The sequence below is a fragment of the Plecotus auritus genome (assembly GCF_963455305.1).
Source record: "Plecotus auritus genome assembly, chromosome: 6".
NCBI lineage: Eukaryota > Metazoa > Chordata > Mammalia > Chiroptera > Vespertilionidae > Plecotus > Plecotus auritus.
Window position 1 is genome coordinate 25,649,629 of NC_137773.1, and position 18,979 is coordinate 25,668,607.

An 18,979-nucleotide genomic window follows, 5' to 3' on the forward strand; every position below is an offset into this window, starting at 1 on the left:
TTTGGTGATTTTTGTTTTGCTGTTGATCCATGGCAGTCCTTTAAAGCTTTGGCTAGTTCTTAATTTATGTGCACGCTTCATAGTGTACCCAGCTGGATGCATAATAGATATTAAGGAACCACAGTTTAAAATCAGCGATTGTTTTTTTGTCCTTCGTCCAGGAATGCGCTTGGCTCTGGCTGATGCTGGTGACACTGTGGAAGATGCTAACTTTGTGGAAGCCATGGCAGATGCAGGTATTCTCCGTCTGTACACCTGGGTGGAGTGGGTGAAAGAAATGGTTGCCAACTGGGACAGCCTAAGAAGTGGTCCAGCCAGCACCTTCAATGATAGAGTTTTTGCCAGGTAACCTATGGGTTCCAGCCACTTTGTACTTTAGAGTTGCTTAGTCCTGGTGCATTTTTAAGTTTTAAGCTTTCTTTTTCCACCCTAAAATAAATGTAGATGATAATAATAGCTACTATTCATTGAAAGCTTACTTGTGCCAGGTACAATGCTAATTACTTTGAATCCATTATCTGATTTTAGCCTCACAGCAACCTTATATAATAAAGGTATTTTTAGCTCTATTTTATAAAGAAATTGAAGCTTAAAAAAATTATTTCATTAAATGCCTTAAAGCTAGTCATTTCAAACTTGGGATATGAATTTGCTTCTATCTTTTTTCAAAGCCCATTCTCATAACCATTTTATCAGGCTCTCTTGCATCATTTCCAGCTTTTGCTGTTGCATAGGATTCGATTCTCCTCAGATTACACAAGACAATTTAAAATTTGTGTTAATCTTATTGCTTTTCTCTTTTGCCTCAAAGTAGAGCAGAATGGTTCAAGGAAAAGTAGATGAAAAGAAATGGAGAAATATCATTTTTGTTTTCTCTTCAAAAGACATTTATCAACCTCTGTGTCTCTCAGGGATCATCCTAAGTACTGGTGTTACAAAGATGGATAAGACTTGGTCCTTCTTGTTGTCTAGCAAGAGAGAAAAATACTTGTCCCACCAATTAGAAGTGTAATAATAGGGATTGAGGGAATTCAGATGGTGTGTGCATTCTGGGTTTCTTAACAAACAGGATTTTTGCAAGGAAAAGAGAAAGCCCCGGTAAGAGTATGGTATATATTTGAAGTACAGTATGTGGAGGGCAGAAGTAGGAGGTGAACCAAGTTGGGCCAGATTAGGCCATATTATGAAAGGCCTGCATTAGCATGAGAAAATTATTCCAAAATATCCAATGTCAGATGTTTAGAATGCAACAGTTAAACTTGACTACAACTTTAGGTAAGCTGTTTTCATATTGCATTTTGGGTTTCATAACTAAGTTATCATCAAGAAATTTTTATTTAAAAAATTTATTTAAGAATATGTTTTTATTTTATTTTTTTAGAGAGACAGGAAGGAAGAGGAATAGAGAGATAGAAACATCAATGAGAGAACATTGATTGGCTGCCTCCTACACAACCCCCACTGGGGATTGAGCCTGTAACCCAGGCATGTACCCTGGCCAGGAATCAAACCATGATCTCCTGGTTCATGGGTCAGTGCTCAACCACTGAGCCACACCAGCCGGGCATTAAGGAATTTTTAAATAAGAGCGTGGTTAACAGTGTTTTCATAAGCAGGAGCTCTAAGCAATGTCAGATGACAATACGTTCTTAAAGGTGCATTCTATATAATAGCCTAATATGCTAAGTGTCTAGTTGTCTGTTCAACCAATCAAAGTGTAATATGCTAATGATATGCTAAAGCCACTCAACTGCTTGCTAGGACGTGCACTGACCACCAGGGGGCAGACAGTCGATAGGTCAACCAGTCACTATGACATACTCTGACCACCAGGGGGAGACATTCAACACAGGAGCTGCCCCCTGGTGGTCAGTGCTACCACAGGGGGAGCGCCGCTCAGCCAGAAAATGGGCTTATGCTAAGGAGCCCGCCCGAGAGCTCCTGGACTGCGAGAGGGCGCAGGCCGGCCTGAGGGGACACCCCCCACCCCCAGTGCAGGAATTTCGTGCATTGGGCCTCTAGTATACAAATAATAGGGAGGGACAATAGGCAGTCTTTAAGGAACATGAAAATGGTCTTTTGGTAGATCAGTTTTAAATGTTTCGGGCTTTGTTCTCATTTTACTGTGTATAAGCAGCAGTTTTTTATTCCTATCTATACTTGCCTTCACACCCAGTAACCTTTTTTTCCTATTCAATAGTGAAATGAATGCAGGAATTATAAAAACAGATCAAAACTATGAAAAGATGATGTTTAAAGAAGCTTTGAAAACAGGGTTTTTTGAGTTGCAGGTAGGCTCTTCATTTTTTTTAATAGCTATAAAATATGTCAGTGTCTATATTATGTGTTTTTCCCTCCTGCTATATCATAACAACTCATCGAAAGTGGAGACTGGAAATTTTGTTAAGAAATTTAAAAATTCTTCAATAAATTGTGATTGTAACTAGTTTTCTTTAGTATTTTTTCTGTTGTGTTCATTGAACATAAGTAATTCTGTTTCTAGTTAAGCTATGAGCATTAATAAAGTGATTAAATTTAAAAATCAATAATTCTTTCCAGAAAAACATTTCTAAGTTGATAAAAAAATAAAGGCATTAAGAAATAAAAGAAAAATAAAGGCATAATTGTAACTGCTTTTACTAGTAGTTTGAAAACCAATATTTTCTGAGGTTTTCCACAAGATGTCAGTATTTCCTCAAGTTTGGCAGTTCAAGTGCTTAAAGTGAAAATGTAGCTTTACTCAAAATCAGTTTTGTTAAATATCACATTGGGATTTCTGTGACTTGGTTTTCATAGATGTGGTTAAATAAGGGTAAGTGCTGAGCTTAGCAGTGTGTCGGATGTATAGCCTTTTTTGATACTTAATATCTTTTCTATATGCCGAGCATTTGCCCTTAGTATACAGTTTAAGTTGTTCAGCTCTAATGTCTGTTACAAAATGTCTTTTCAAACACTTTTTCTTGAGACTCATAAACCTGCAGTATCCTTTGGACAAGGATTGATATACATTTACTTGCAAATTTTTAAAGTAATACCTTTACAAAAATTCATTATGGAATTTTAAAAGACTAAAAACTTAAAAATGCCTAACTAAGTTATCATCAATAAATTTTTATTTAAAAATTATTTAAAAATATGTTTTCTTTGATTTTTTTTTTTTTTAGAGAGACAGGAAGGAAGAGGGATATAGAGATAGAAACATCAATGAGAGAAAATTGATCGGCTGTTAAGAGAGATACTGATTTTTTCTCTTTACTTTTATTCTTAAGAAGTGTGGGGAGAGAAATGGTAAATAATTTCAAATTTTATAGGCCGCAAAAGATAAGTACCGTGAATTGGCCATTGAAGGGATGCACAGAGACCTCGTGTTCCGGTTCATTGAAGTTCAGACTCTTCTCTTGGCTCCCTTCTGTCCACATTTGTGTGAGCACATCTGGACACTCCTGGGAAAGGTATCTTTATGCATTTAAGATGTTGTGGCCAGTTTTGATTTTTGTCTCATTAAATAAATGGGGTAATGTTGTTACTTAAGAGAAAAAGACTGAAAATGAATAATTTAAGAATAATGCTGCATTCATCATCATAATTATTACAACAGGTTAACTGAAGCTGCCTCCTGTTTAGACAACATCATGTGCGTGCCTTTGTTTATATGCACAGTGTATATATTTTATAAACATTGACTATATGCATGGGGCTTCTCACCTAATTCCTGTTAGGAAATGTTATAATACATTTAAATATATTCAGGTATATGTTTAAATACATGTCTAACTAATATTGTCTTTCCAACTGTTTGTTAAAGAGGTGAAAATATTGAGAAAGATATAAATGTTATGAACAACCTATAAACAAAGATAGAAGTGTATATTTGCATAAATATTCTTGTTTTATATAAAATTCCTGGCATACATAGGGCTGCATATTCAGGGATATTATATTAGCATTTTTACTGTGAAGATAAATTCAATTATTTCTCCCTGGCTTGCAGATAAACAGGTTGGCTGGTTTAATAACTCCTTTGCAACCTTATTAGCCAGGCTCTTTTGCATTTTTCACTGCACAAAAAATGCAAAAATGTGCTTATGGTGTATATACCACATAGCCATACTTTCAATACTGGATGTATTAACAGGATAAAAACTGAGTGTGTGCATGATTTATACAATAATGATTAAATTTAGGCAGATTAGCATTACATAATTTTCTTTGAAAGTGAGCATATGTGTGTGGGTATTAATATGCTTGTACAAATGGATGCTAATTAAGAATGTAGAGTAAGACTTCACAGCTTGAATTCGGGAACATTGGGTCAGGGGCTGTGGAAGTGTGCTGTGTGGAGTCAGGGTTGGAACTTGAAGCACACCATTGCAGATGGTAGCTTTGCTATGAAGTCGTAATCAAGAATCATAAAATAGTCACGTTGTCTAATCTCCCTGGGCCTTTCTGTTTTTACTTAATAGCCTGACTCAATTATGCGTGCTTCATGGCCCGCCGTGGGTCCTGTGGATGACGCCTTGATACGTTCCTCACAGTATCTCATGGAGGTCGCACATGACCTTAGACTGCGACTGAAGAATTACATGATGCCAGCTAAAGGGAAGGTGAAGTCTTTTTTTTTAAAATATATTTTATTGATTTTTTACAGAGAGGAAGGGAGAGGGAGAGAGACTAAGAAACATCGATGAGAGAGAAACATCCATCAGCTGCCTCCTGCACACCCCCTATCGGGGATGTGCCCGCAACCATGATACATACCCTTGACCAGAATCGAACCTGGGACCCTTGAGTCCGCAGGCCGACGCTCTATCCACTGAGCCAAACCGGTTAGGGCCTTTTTTTTTTTTTAAGGTCATTCCTAAAACGTTACTGGTCAATTAATATTTAACAGTAATGAAAATTAAGGTGACTTTCATTAAAGTGTTTAGGGCTGTCTTCATTGCTAATGCAGTTCTGCATTATGTGTCTTTTTTAATGTTCAAGGCAGTAGTCGTAGATCCTGGGGGAAGGTTCTTTTCATTGTGGGTTTATATGAAAGTGACTACATGGTTTTTTCCTTTCCTTTTACTCTGTAGAAGACTGACAAGCAGCCACCTCAGAAGCCTTCCCATTGCACCATCTATGTGGCGAAGAACTATCCATCCTGGCAACACACCACCCTGTCAGTTCTGCGTCATCACTTTCAGGTGATGCTCTCGGCAGACTGCCCCCACCTGTGGTGTCCTCCCTGTGCGGCTTTTGTTTTTAGGATGTTGACAATGTCCGGGAGAGGGAAGACCGACAGCTTAGTTTCATTACCTCTGGTCATGGAGCGTCCTTTGTTGTCCTTGGTGACTCCTAAATGGATGCCAGGGGAAAAGCTGCTGTTTTTCATCATTTTTGAAGCTTGAATCTAGTTGCATGTAATTAAAGACGTTAGGACTTTTTCATACGTGTGGTTAAAATTATGAAGCAAAAACACTGAGATTCATGAAACTTTAACCTTATTATGTTTGAAAAACTCGTAGCTTGGTTCTTGAGCAGTTTAAAAGAAAGTGTTCAGGTTAATAATTACCCATAGAAATGGAGAGCTTGGTGTTGTTTTTGTCTCTGTCAGGTAAGTAGCTGTATATGATAGCTCTAGTGAAAGGAAATTCAGTACTTAAACGTAGTTCTTTAAACAGACACAAAACCATGAAGGTGCACTTAAAAAGAGAAAGAGCGAGCAAATAGAGAATAGAGATTATGGCCAAAGCATAAAGTGATAACATGAAGGAAAAATCCCTGGTTTTGATTTTATAGACTTTTATTAGAATTTTGCCTTAATAATTTTTATAGTTAATTAAGAATTACATAGAACAACTTTTACATTTGCAAAATTTGATGGAAAGAGAAGAGCAAGTGTTTTTTTTAATTCTTTGTGAACCTAATTTTATGGAGAACTATTTTCCCATTTGTGTGTAATAGAAATAGAAGGTAGCTTCTAGAATCTGCTTGCAGATCTGCTTGCAGATTTTGACTTACAAGTAAGAGTAAACACTACTTTCGGAGGTAGAGAAGTGAAACTGTGCCTCAGTGGATTGAATATTCATACCAACATTTTCAAGGAAGCAGTAGGAGAACTAAATATAGTATGCAATGTTCCTGGTTTTAAAAATAAACGCACGCTATTTTTCTTTTAGAAGTTCTATTTTTACATAGTATTCATTAACTAGTTATTGTATAGTTTCAAAATGACATCATCTTTTGGTATTTGGAATGATTAGCTTCCTTTAAAATTTTTGTATTCATCCAAAAGAACCTAAAGAACGTTAGTTTGTAATCAAGAAGAATGTACTTATGTTGGATATGGCACCTTTTCGTGACATAAGGAAAAGGAGTGTTTCCCACCCTCTTCTTTTCTCTTTCATTGTATTTCAAAGCAACACATTGACAAGTAGAGAAAAAATTTTTTCCCATGTACCTTACTTAGTAAAGGTTAGAAATGAAAGGAAACGGCTTATTGGAAATCTTACGATATGTTACTTTCCATTTACATTTGTTCCCAACCTTGGCTTTGATACTACGTTTCTACAATAAGGAGAAAATGAGTCACCCCAAACTCTGAAAAGGCGGCTTGCTTTCTCACTCTATTAAAGGGGACAGCTGGTGTTTGCAGAAGTGAATTTAAATTCACACAGCACATTTGGGACTTATGCATATTAGTGATATATGATACAGGCACTTGGTTTTGAGTGGATAGAAATAATACTTCTTTTTAACAGGTCCATAGCTTGGGATTCTTTTGTGCATGATTGTGCTGATGTGTAACAAAGTGTTCAAAAGCAGATTATAAATCTGTATGATAGTTGTGTGGAGTTTCCATTTTTTTTTTTTAATATATTTTATTGATTTTTTACAGAGAGGAAGGGAGAGGGATAGAGTTAGAAACATTGATGAGAGAGAAACATCGATCAGCTGCCTCCTGCACACTCCCCACTGGGGATGTGCCCGCAACCAAGGTACATGCCCTTGACCGGAATCGAACCCAGGACCCTTCAGTCCGCAGGCTGACGCTCTATCCACTGAGCCAAACCGGTTTCGGCTGGAGTTTTCATTTTGATATAACTAATGAAATACTTCTAGAAGTTTATAAGACCATTTTGTTTTCTCACCAGATAAGATCTAGTGTTACAATCCTGGAGACGCCATTATTGTCAGAAAAAAGATAATATTCACCACAGTGTACCTGCTTTTCTTCTTTACCCTCAAAATCATGTATTGTCTGAATTTCGAGGGGTAGGAGACTCCCTTCTGTGCTGTTCATTCAGCTTTCCCTTCCTCGTGATGCTAGCGCTGCACCCTCTTCCTGTTCTCCACAGACTGGTAGAGGTCATTTTGTGTCCGCCCAACTTCCTACAGGCACATCAGTCCTCCATCATCTTTAAAATATTTTTCTCTACTTTCCTCTCCAACTCTTTTTATTTTTTTAGAACAATAATGGAAAATTGCCTGATAACAAAATCCTTGCTACTGAACTAGGCAGTTTGTCAGAATTGAAGAAATATATGAAGAAAGTGATGCCATTTGTTGCCATGATTAAGGTAAGCTGTGGGCCTTGTAGAGCTAAGACCACATGAGTAATGGTTAGATAGGCCAGCAGAAGGAGGGGGAAGTCTCCCCAAGGATCTGCAGAAATAGTACTTCTCTTTTTAAAAAAAATTAATTTTATTTTAAAAAATAAATCTTTTTTGTTGAAAATATTATATATGTCCTCCATTTTCTCCCATTGGCCCTTTCCAGTCCCCCTACGTTCTCTTCCCCCAGGCCTTTAGGACCCTATTGTCTATATCCATGGGTTATGCATATATGCATACAAGGTCTTTGGTTGATTACCTCCTACCCACCCATGAAATAGCACTTCTCAGTCAGTGGTTATGGGAAATGAACAACCGGGTGTGGGCTTTACCTGTGGAATTTCTGAGTATGTGAAAATATGTCTGGTGGAGGAGAAGTGGTTTAGAATTGATGCCCTAAATCAGTGGTCGGCAAACTCATTAGTCAACAGAGCAGCAAACCGCAGCTCGGTTTGCGAGCCGTAGTTTGCCGACCACTGCCCAAATGATTCTCTTCATGTTCTACCTTCCCTTCTTTTCAGTTGGGGGAGGAAGCATATTTTCTTGATGTATATTAGGGTGTTTTTCTAAATCCTATTACTAGAACCAGGATCCTACATTTCTATAGGTTTAGGGTAACGGGATAAATGTTGTTTATAGTGTTGAAACCAGGGTTTCTCAGCAATGGTTCTATTGGTATTTTGGGCCATATAGTTATTTGTTGTGGGATGCTATCCTGTACACTATAGAGTTTAGCAGGATCCTTGGTTTCTACCCACTAGATGCCAGTAGACCCTCCCTTTTATCCCCCTCAACCGTGACAACCAAAGATGACTTCAGACATTGCTAAATGTCTCCTGCAGGCAAAATCAGCATTTTCCCCTTCAGCTCCTCCATTAGGGATCATTGAGCTAGACTCTTAGTTTTCTCCATATACGTAGCTGATTTTTTGGATTTCTTGACAAAGAGGAATAGAAAGAAGGTGTATGTTGCTTCAGATCTCAGGCTCTGGGGCCAGGCAAATCTTGGTCCAAACCCTGTTTGCCTCTAACTTCTTAGTTTTTTTTTTTTTTTTTTAAATAAATCTTTATTGTTCAGATTACTACAGTTGTTCCTCTTTTTCCCCCCTATAGCTCCCCTCCAGCCGGTTCCCACCCCACCCTCTGCCCTTACGACCCCCCCCCCCCAACTGTCCTCATCCATAGGTGTACGATTTTTGTCCAGTATCTTCCCACACCCCCCACACCTCTTTCCCCCCGAGAATTGTCAGTCCACTCCCTTTCTATGCCCCTGATTCTATTACTTCACCAGTTTATTCTGCGCATCAGATTTTTTATTCACTTGATTTTTAGATTCACTTGTTGATAGATATGTATTTGTTGTTCATAACTTTTATCTTTACCTTTTTCTTCTTCTTCCTCTTCTTAAAGAGTACCTTTCAGTATTTCATATAATACTGGTTTGACGGTGATGAACTCCTTTAGCTTTTTCTTATCTGTGAAGCTCTTTAACTGACCTTCAATTCTGAATGATAGCTTTGCTGGGTAGAGTAATCTTGGTTGTAGGTTCTTGCTATTCATCACTTTGAATATTTCTTGCCACTCCCTTCTGGCCTGCATAGTTTCTGTTGAGAAATCAGCTGACAGTCGTATGGGTGCTCCCTTGTAGGTAACTAACTGTTTTTCTCTTGCTGCTTTTAATATTCTCTCTTTGTCTTTTGCTCTTGGCATTTTAATTATGATGTGTCTTGGTGTGGTCCTCTTTGGATTCCTTTTGTTTGGGGTTCTCTGCGCTTCCTGGACTTGTAAGTCTGTTTCTTTCACCAGGTGGGGGAAGTTTTCGGTCATTATTTCTTCAAATAGGTTTTCAGTATCTTGCTCTCTCTCTTCTTCTGGCACCCCATAATTCAGATGTTGGTATGCTTGAAGTTGTCCCAGAAGCTCCTTACACTATCTTCATATTTTTGGATTCTTTTTTCTTTTTGCTTTTCCGGTTGAGTGTTTTTTGCTTCTTTGTGTTTCAAATCTTTGACTTGATTCTTGCGATCCTCTAGTCTACTGTTAGATCTCTATATAATATTTTTTATTTCAGTCAGTGTATGCTCAATTTCTAGTTGGTCCTTTTTCATATCCTCGAGGGTCTTGCTAAATTTATCGGCCTTTCTAGAAAATTCTTGAAAAACCTATAACCGTGGTTTTGAACTCGATATCCAGTCGTTTGCTTTCCTCCATTTCTTTCATTTGTGACCTGTTTCTTTGTCTCCGCATTTTGGTTGCTTCCCTGTGTTGATAGAGTGGCTTTGTGTGCTAGGTGTCCTGTAGGGCCCAGTGGCTCAGCCTCCCCAGTTACCTGAGGTAAACACTCTTGCTGCACCCCTTTGTTGGCTGTGTGCACAGTCTTGTTGTAGTTAAGCCTTGATTGTTGTTGGTATCACTGGGAGGAATTGACCTCCAGGCCAATTGGCTGTGGGGATCAACTGTGTCTATGCTGGGAGAACTTCAGTGCTGGAGACACCCTTATGAGACAAGACTTGCAAAAGCCTCTGTGCTCAGCTTGGATGGGGCGGAGTCTCAGGGCGGAGCAGACAGCAATGGCTTCCCGTCAGCCCTTCCCTAAGAAGCCCCTGGGTCTCAGTGTCCCTTGGTAATCGCTGCAAGCACCTCTGAGAGAAAGCCGCCCTCGAGTTCTGCCTGCTGCCAGACCATCCAGTTTCTCCCCGTATGAGTCTGGGTCCCCAGAGTCTCGCCCAGAGCTGGATTTCAGAGCAGTCAGGAACTTTGTCTCCCTGCGGATTGAAAAAGCCAGCCGCGTACTGAGTTGCCAACCCTCTCTGCATGCGCACCTCGGTACCTCTGCCTTTCGCAGCTCCTGTGAGTCTCAGTGTGCTTTTCTCTTTCCTTCTAGTTGTAGAATTTTCACTCAGCCAGCCTTCCTGAGGTTCTGGATGGTGCCCATTTTGTCTTTTAGTTGTAGTTTCGAAGTGGTTGTGCAAGGCAGCAAGTTCAGGTGTTTACCTATGCCGCCATTTTGGTTTCTCCTAACTTCTTAGTTTTGAGGCCTTAGACAAATTACTTAAATTCTTTGGGTCACAAAGTTTTTCATCTATAATGTGAAGAAATTAATAGAATCCACTTTTTAAGAGTGATGTAGAGGAGTCAATGAAATAATAGTTTTAACACACTTGAATACTACCTGTCAAGAAGTAGGCTTAGGAAAACCAAGATGGCGGCATAGGTAAACACCTAAACTGCTGCCTCGCACAACAATTTCAAAACTACAACTAAAAGACAAAACGGACATCATCCAGAACCACAGGAAGGCTGGCTGAGTGGAAATTCTACAACTAGAAGGAAAGAGAAAAGCTCACAGAGACTCAGAGGAGCTGCAGGAGGTAGAGGTACTGAGACGCATGCGCACGCGCGGAGAGGACTGGCAACTGAGTGCGCGGATGGCTTTCTCAAGCGGGAGGGAGACAAAGCTGCCGACTGAACTGAACTCCAGTTCTGGGCGAGACTCTGGGGACCCAGACTCATTCGGGGAGAAACTGGATGGTCTGGCAGCAGGCAGAACTCGAGGGCGGCTTTCTCTCAGAGGTGCTTGCAGCGATTACCAAGGGACACTGAGACCCAGGGGCTTCTTAGGGCAGGGCTGACGGGAAACCAATGCTGTCTTCTCCGCCCCGAGACTCCGCCCCATCCAAGCTGAGCACAGAGGCTTTTGCAAGTCTTGTCTCATAAGGGTATCTCCAGCACAGAAGTTCTCCCAGCATAGACACAGTTGATCCTCACAGCCAATTGGCCTGGAGGTCAATTCCTCCCAGTGATACCAACAACAATCAAGGCTTAACTACAACAAGACTGTGCACACAGCCAACAAAGGGGTGCAGCAAGAGTGTTTACCTCAGGTAACTGGGGAGGCTGAGCCACTGGGCCCTATAGGACACCTAGCACACAAAGCCACTCTATCAACTCAGGGAAGCAGCCAAAATGCAGAGACAAAGAAACAGGTCACAAATGAAAGAAATGGAGGAAAGCAAATGACTGGATATCGAGTTCAAAACCACAGTTATAAGGTTTTTCAAGAATTTTCTAGAAAAGGCTGATAAATTTAGCGAGACCCTTGAGGATATGAAAAAGGACCAACTAGAAATTAAGCATACACTGACTGAAATAAAAAATATTATACAGAGATCTAAGAGCAGACTAAAGGATCACAAGAATCAAGTCAAAGATTTGAAACACAAAGAAGCAAAAAACACTCAACCGGAAAAGCAAAAAGAAAAAAGAATCCAAAAATATGAAGATAGTGTAAGGAGCTTCTGGGACAACTTCAAGCATACCAACATCCAAATTATGGGGGTGCCAGAAGAAGAGAGAGAGCAAGATACTGAAAACCTATTTGAAGAAATAATGACCGAAAACTTCCCCCACCTGGTGAAAGAAACAGACTTACAAGTCCAGGAAGCGCAGAGAACCCCAAACAAAAGGAATCCAAAGAGGACCACACCAAGACACATCATAATTAAAATGCCAAGAGCAAAAGACAAAGAGAGAATATTAAAAGCAGCAAGAGAAAAACAGTTAGTTACCTACAAGGGCACCCATACGACTGTGAGCTGATTTCTCAACAGAACCTATGCAGGCCAGAAGGGAGTGGCAAGAAATTTTCAAAGTGATGAATAGCAAGAACCTACAACCAAGATTACTCTACCCAGCAAAGCTATCATTCAGAATTGAAGGTCAGTTAAAGAGCTTCACAGATAAGAAAAAGCTAAAGGAGTTCTCACCACCAAACCAGTATTATATGGAATGCTGAAAGGTACTCTTTAAGAAGAGGAAGAAGAAAAAGGTAAAGATAAAAATTATGAACAACAAATACATATCTATCAACAAGTGAATCTAAAAATCAAGTGAATAAAAAATCTGATGAACAGAATAAACTGGTGAAATAATAGAATCAGGGGCATAGAAAGGGAGTGGACTGACAATTCTCGGGGGGAAAGGGGTGTGGGGGGTGTGGGAAGATACTGGACAAAAATCGTACACCTATGGATGAGGACAGTGGCTGGCGGGGGTAAGGGCAGAGGGTGGGGTGGGAACTGGGTGGAGGCGAGCTATGGGGGAAAAAGAGGAACAATTGTAATAATCTGAATAATAAAGATTTATTAAATTAAAAAATAAAGAAGTAGGCTCAATAATTAAAAAAAAAAAAAGTAAATCAGTGTCTTCCAGCCTGATGGGCACATAGTGGTAATTCTTTTACTTTAGATTAATTTTCAAATCTCCTAGGCTACAGATGCCTGCATTGGAGTAGATTGTATTAGGAGAGCCTTTTAATTCACCTAGAGCAGAACTAACTCTCTGAATCTTATGGTATTTCAAGTCTGAGAATTCAGAATTCTGGGTTGACCAATACCAATCAAGTTATATGTCTGTTGGTATGCTCCTTAGTCATTGGTCCCATTGGTCAGATTGCCAGATCCATTGTCAATATATGGATTCAACAAACTATCCTTACATTGTTGGTTGCAAAGACGTGCATTAACAGAATTCAGAGAAACTGATTTGAAAAGTAGTAATAAGATTTTAGATTCAAGAGTTAGCTTTTTGAAAAACCAATGCTATACTATTTGCAGAGAGGAAGGGAGAGAGATAGAGAGTTAGAAACATCGATCAGCTGCCTCCCGCACACCTCCCACTGGGGATGTGCCCACAACCAAGGTACATGCCCTTGACCGGAATCGAACCTGGGACCCTTCAGTCCGCTGATCGACGACCTATCCACTGAGCCAAACTGGTTAGGGCTAGACTATTTGAATAGTAATATATTTTTGGGGATTTGCCAGGCATATTAGTGGTGTTGAAAAATGTTTAATAACTCTGGTAGTAAGAAAACTTTTAAGCATTTTTTTTCCATGAGAAAAGAAACAGACTTACTAGTAGATGGTAAATGAAAATAGTCAATACTAGGAATCATGTTAGGTCACTTTCATGTAAGTGCACCCTATTGGAGGCAGTTAACTATGTTTGTGCATATGAACTTGACTTTTTCTGGTTATATTTTGAGTTGGCAAAATATTTTATTTCATGTTCAAGAAAATTAAGAAAATGAATTATTTTTTATATGTCACAGCATTATCTGAGTATCCTTATAGTATAATTCTTTACATTTTATTTTAAAATTTGCAGGAATATGTTAGGGAATTTATTATTAATTTACTATTTTGTGAAATAGCTTTAAAGATTTGGTATCTTGGAAAACTTTATTATTATTATTATTATTATTATTATTAGTTAACTTATTTTTGTTACCCGAAGGGATATTTTCACACATTTGTTTGATTCTTTGTCAAAGCAGTCTTTTGGCTTGCATATTAAATGAGTTTAAATAAACTATGATTAAATCGTATTTACTTTATGAATCTGAAAACCTTATCCTTCCAGTCATTTCATTGCTGCCTTCATCTTATCATATTTAAAGTGGTAATTATTCTGAGCTAGTAATTTCATTAACAAGCAGACATAGATAAGAGAAGCTATGAATCCAAGGCCTTTGCTTTAACTGTTCAAATTTGAAGATTTTATCAATTGAGAGAAGAATGATTGCTTTGGAGGAAATATATTCTTTTCAACGTATTGTTAATGTGATTTTGTTTTTCAAAACCATTTTGGCTGTTAGGAAAATCTGGAGAAGGTGGGACCTCGTGTTCTGGATTTGCAATTAGAATTCGATGAACAGGCAGTGCTTATGGAGAATATAGTCTACCTGACCAATTCCCTTGAGGTAAGAGGAGCTAGGGAGTGTAATAACTAATTAACCATAGTAAACATATCCAGTTCTTTTGTTTTATAATAGAACTTTTATAAACTTCATCTCCTGTGTTTACTAACTTTGCCACTTATATCAGTCACAATTTTTGGGGGGGAGGAAGAGAATGAGTGGCTATAGAAGTTGTAGGAAGAAAAAATGACCTGTTGTCTTATTTCACTTATCAATTATTCTATACATAAAATACTAGCCATATATACCTTGATTCCCCCCTCACACACACACATGCAAATTATCTTTTAAAAAGTGAGTCTAGAACTTATATTCAAATACTTTGAAAATCCCTCATATTAGGGGGTACTCTGAATTGCTTCTTCTCTCCCTCCTCTCCTCCGTCCCTTATTTTTAGACTTTAGCTTTCTGGAATTGGCTTAGTTAGAATTCTTGGTTCATGATATATTATTATTGGTCATATTTTCAGATTTAAAATTTTTTAAACATTTCCATTCTGGAATGTAAAGCTCTTTTTATTAAAGTAGTTGACATTTAATATTATCTTAGTTTCAGGTGTACGACATAGTTAGTTGACATTTATATATGTTATGAAATGATCATCAGGATAGGTCTAGTAACCATCTGTCACCATAAAAGTTATTGTGATACTATTTACTGTATTCCCTATGTCTACATTACATCTCCTGTTTTTACACTCCCGTGAATCTACTACCAACTCAACTAGAACATTACCAATAGCTTTCATATCTCTCCCTGTCCCACCATGCTGCCCCAGTCATAGCTTCATATGTCAATTCTAAAAATGCTGTCTCTCAGACAACTTAGGCAGAAGGAAAGATAATCTGCTATAGAAAAATTGATAGAAGACTCTAGTGATAATGGAGACTGAAGTTAAAAAAAAAAGGAGGTTTAGAGTCAATAAAATTGTTTCATGAAATATTAGAAAGATAGTTACTCCTAAATAAGCATTGTATATTATTAATTATAAATAAATAAATAAATTAATTAATAAGTACTATTAGACATCTATTTTAAGGATAGTTTTAAATATTCATATATACGTATATTCATGGAGGTAAAAAACTTGGAACTTTGGAAAGTGGGGACACATTTAGGGTCATCTTATATTCAGGCATATGCAATATGTTACATTTATGAGTTTATTTATTTACCTGGAAGGCTTCTATTCTCAAATGCCAAATTTCTGAACTTTATTTAAGTTCAGCCTCTTATGCTGATTTTTCAGGTAAATTTCAGATTTCATTATAGAAAATGTTGACCATCACTATGTAAATAACAGTACTACGAGACAGCTAAGATCAGAGTTAAGTAATTGATCACAGATCTCATTTAATGTTTATATAGGAAATAAAATTGCATAGACCATTTCATGTTAAGTGGAGAACCTAGTTTTGTTCTTTGGTGAAATGAGGTGATGATTAATTTCAATCATATTAAGTGATACTAATGGCTTCATTTTCCCTCCTCTATTTAGCTAGAACACATAGAAGTCAAGTGTGCCTCTGAAGCAGAAGATAAAGTCAGGGAAGAATGCTGTCCTGGGAAACCACTTAATGTTTTCAGAACAGAAGTAAGTTGCAAGAATCTCACCGAATCATTGCATTTTAGAGCTAGAAGAGACCTTAGAGATCATTACATCTAAACCCATCATTTTAAAGATGAAGGAAGGGAGGTCCAGAGAAGTAAAGAGATTGGTATGGACCAGGCTACATAGTTTGTTAGAAGTGGGGGTGGATTTGAGATCTTTTAATTCCCTGGTTGGTGCAATACTCACTTTTCCTTACTCTACTATAATGGATGGCATCAGATGTTATTTGTGGATTTAAAAAATAAAAACATGATTTTGAAAACCTGGTTTTTATTTTATTTTTTCAAAATATGTTTTTACTGATTTTTTTTTAAAATATATTTTATTGATTTTCTACAGAGAGGAAGGAAGAGGGATAGACAGTCAGAAACATCGATAAAAGAGAAACACCAATCAGCTGCCTCCTGCACGCCCCCCACTGGGGATGTGCCCGCAACCAAGGCACATGCCCTTGACCGGAATCGAACCCGGGACCCCTCAGTCCGCAGGCCGACGCTCTATCCACTGAGCCAAACCGGTTAGGGCTGTTTTTACTGATTTTAAAGAGAGAGGAAGGGAGAGGGATAGAGAGATAGAAGCATTAATGATGAGAGAGAATCATCTATCGGCTGCCTCCTGCACAGGCCCCACTGGGGATGAGTCCACAACTCGGTCCTGTGCCCTGACAGAAATCGAACCGTGACCTCCTGGTTCATAGGTTGACACTCAACCACTGAGCCACATCAGCTGGGCAAAACCTACTTTTTATTTATTTTATTTATTTATTTATTTATTTATTTTTAAATATATTTTATTGATTTTTAACAGAGAGGAAGAGAGAGGGATAGAGAGTTAGAAACATCGATGAGAGAGAGACATCGATCAGCTGCCTCCTGCACGCCCCCTACTGGGGATGTGCCCGCAACCCAGGTACATGCCCTTGACCGGAATCGAACCTGGGACCCTTGAGTCCGCAGGCCGACGCTCTATCCACTGAGCCAAACCGGTTTCGGCCCTACTTTTTATTTTAAAAAAATACAGTGGAAATTGAAATGTGAGGCTTTTTCATTTTTTATTAAATTTATTGGGGTGACATTGGTCAACATGAATGTATAGGTTTCATCTGTGGGTTTCTATATTACAAGCTCTGTAAATTGCACCGTGGGCTCACCACCCGAAGTCAGATCTTCTCCTGTCATCATATATTAGGATTCCCTTCGTCCCCTATCCCCTTCCCTCTGGCAACCACCACACTGTTGTTTGTGTATTCCTTTGTCAAGATTTTAGATACCAGAATTAAATCTGTCTTTTATTGGGCATTAAAAATGTAGCAGAGATTCCTTTTCGCTTAGCAGTATTCAAGTTTGATTCCCTGTAACAATTATTTTCTCTTTATTTTCCTAAGCCTGGTGTGTCAGTTTTCATAGTGAATCCCCAGCCTTCCAATGGCCACTTCTCAACCAAAATTGAAATCAGGCAAGCAGATACCCGCGATTCTATCATCAGGCGCTTAATGAAAGTGGACCGAGGAATCAAAGGTAAATGGTTGCCCTGTACATTTGGCAGGAGCTTGTGGATTTGATGAATTTTAGGGGGAGGGGAGAAAGAAAAGGACCTGGCTTGCTCAGGGACAGCTGTGTAATGTTGTGGGGAGAGTATTGAACCCAGAATCAGGAGACCTGTATTCTCTTTGTGATGGAACGAGGTAGCTTGTGTGACTTGACCATGTCACGTAAACTCTAAACTGAGCTTTTAGTTAAAGTGAGGATACTGGATTACATATTTTTCTAAGACTCCTCCTAGCTCTAAAATTGTAACAAGCAATTTCTCTCTCTCGGAGGTTTTCAGAATTAAAGACACACCCTTTATAGTCTAAACTAACTTGCCCAATTGGGTCAGTTCCCAGGGAAGGAAGAGAAGCAGAGGGAACGTTACTGAGTGAGTGCTGCGTATTAGCCATTTAAGAATTTTGCACCGCGATAACATGGAGGGTGTTGGTATTCCCCTCTCACAGAAGATGAGTGGAGGTCAGAAAGGCTAAATAACGTGCCCAGTTCATTCAGCTGCTAAATCCTTGAGCTGAAATTCAAACTCAGGTTTATCTGACTCCAAAGCTCATTCCTCTAAAAAATGTGCCTCCAAGTAAAATATGTAAATAATCTTAATTTCTTATCAAGATTAATTAAATCAAGATTGTCTATGATTATATTTAATATAATAATTTACAGATTTTTTCCTCATAGCTCAGCCAGGTCTTAGACTGAGCGTAGTCCAAAGAGAGTCATTATGTCTCTGTATTATTTTTCTTCCCAATTTTGAAGACAAATTAATGTCTAGATTCCCTAGTTTGCATTATCTCTCTCTTCTCTTCTTGATGGCAATTAAGGGTATATTGGTTCATATTCCATGAGTGTAAGTTTCTGAAAAGATTTATAAATCCCAGACAGTGACCTAATTTATGGAACTATATTCAGGCCAACAGTATGCCATTAACATAGAAGACTTAAAATGGCCCTTTGGAACTCATTCTACCATGTTATTTTTTGTTCTCCTGAAGTCATTTGTTCAGCTTGTGTGGACATTTTAAAAAATACATTTTTATTGATTTCTAGAGAAAGAGAAAGGGAGAGGGAGAGAGAGAATCATCAATGTAAGGGCAAAACATCTATTGGCTGCCTCCCACATGCCCCTGCAGGGAATTGAGCCCAAAACCTGGGCATGTGCCCTATCTGGGAATTGAGCTGGCAACCTTAATTGCATGGGACGACACCCAACCAACCAAGCCACACCGGCCAGGGCTCGTGGATATTTCTTTCTTTCTTTCTTTCTTTCTTTTTTAATATATTTTATTGATTTTTTACGGAGAGGGAGAGAGAGTTAGAAGCATCGATGAGAGAGAAACATCCATCAGCTGCCTCCTGCACACCCCCCACTGGGGATGTGCCCGCAACCAAGGTACATGCCCTTGACCGGAATCGAACCTGGGACCTTTCAGTCCGCAGGCCGACGCTCTATCCACTGATCGAAACCGGTG

At 38.7% G+C, this 18,979-nt stretch overlaps 1 protein-coding gene across 1 annotated transcript in view; it reads left to right on the forward strand.

Moving 5' to 3' along the window:
• Window positions 1-18,979, forward strand: part of LARS1 (leucyl-tRNA synthetase 1) — a 65,073-nt gene that overhangs the window by 40,607 nt on the left and 5,487 nt on the right. Inside the window, exons 23-31 of the mRNA XM_080672091.1 lie at window positions 162-345; window positions 2,201-2,291; window positions 3,312-3,452; window positions 4,464-4,604; window positions 5,076-5,186; window positions 7,452-7,562; window positions 14,253-14,357; window positions 15,853-15,948; window positions 17,351-17,483. Of these exons, the coding sequence (XP_080528217.1) occupies window positions 162-345; window positions 2,201-2,291; window positions 3,312-3,452; window positions 4,464-4,604; window positions 5,076-5,186; window positions 7,452-7,562; window positions 14,253-14,357; window positions 15,853-15,948; window positions 17,351-17,483 (1,113 nt within the window). The remainder of the gene's footprint in view (window positions 1-161; window positions 346-2,200; window positions 2,292-3,311; window positions 3,453-4,463; window positions 4,605-5,075; window positions 5,187-7,451; window positions 7,563-14,252; window positions 14,358-15,852; window positions 15,949-17,350; window positions 17,484-18,979) is intronic.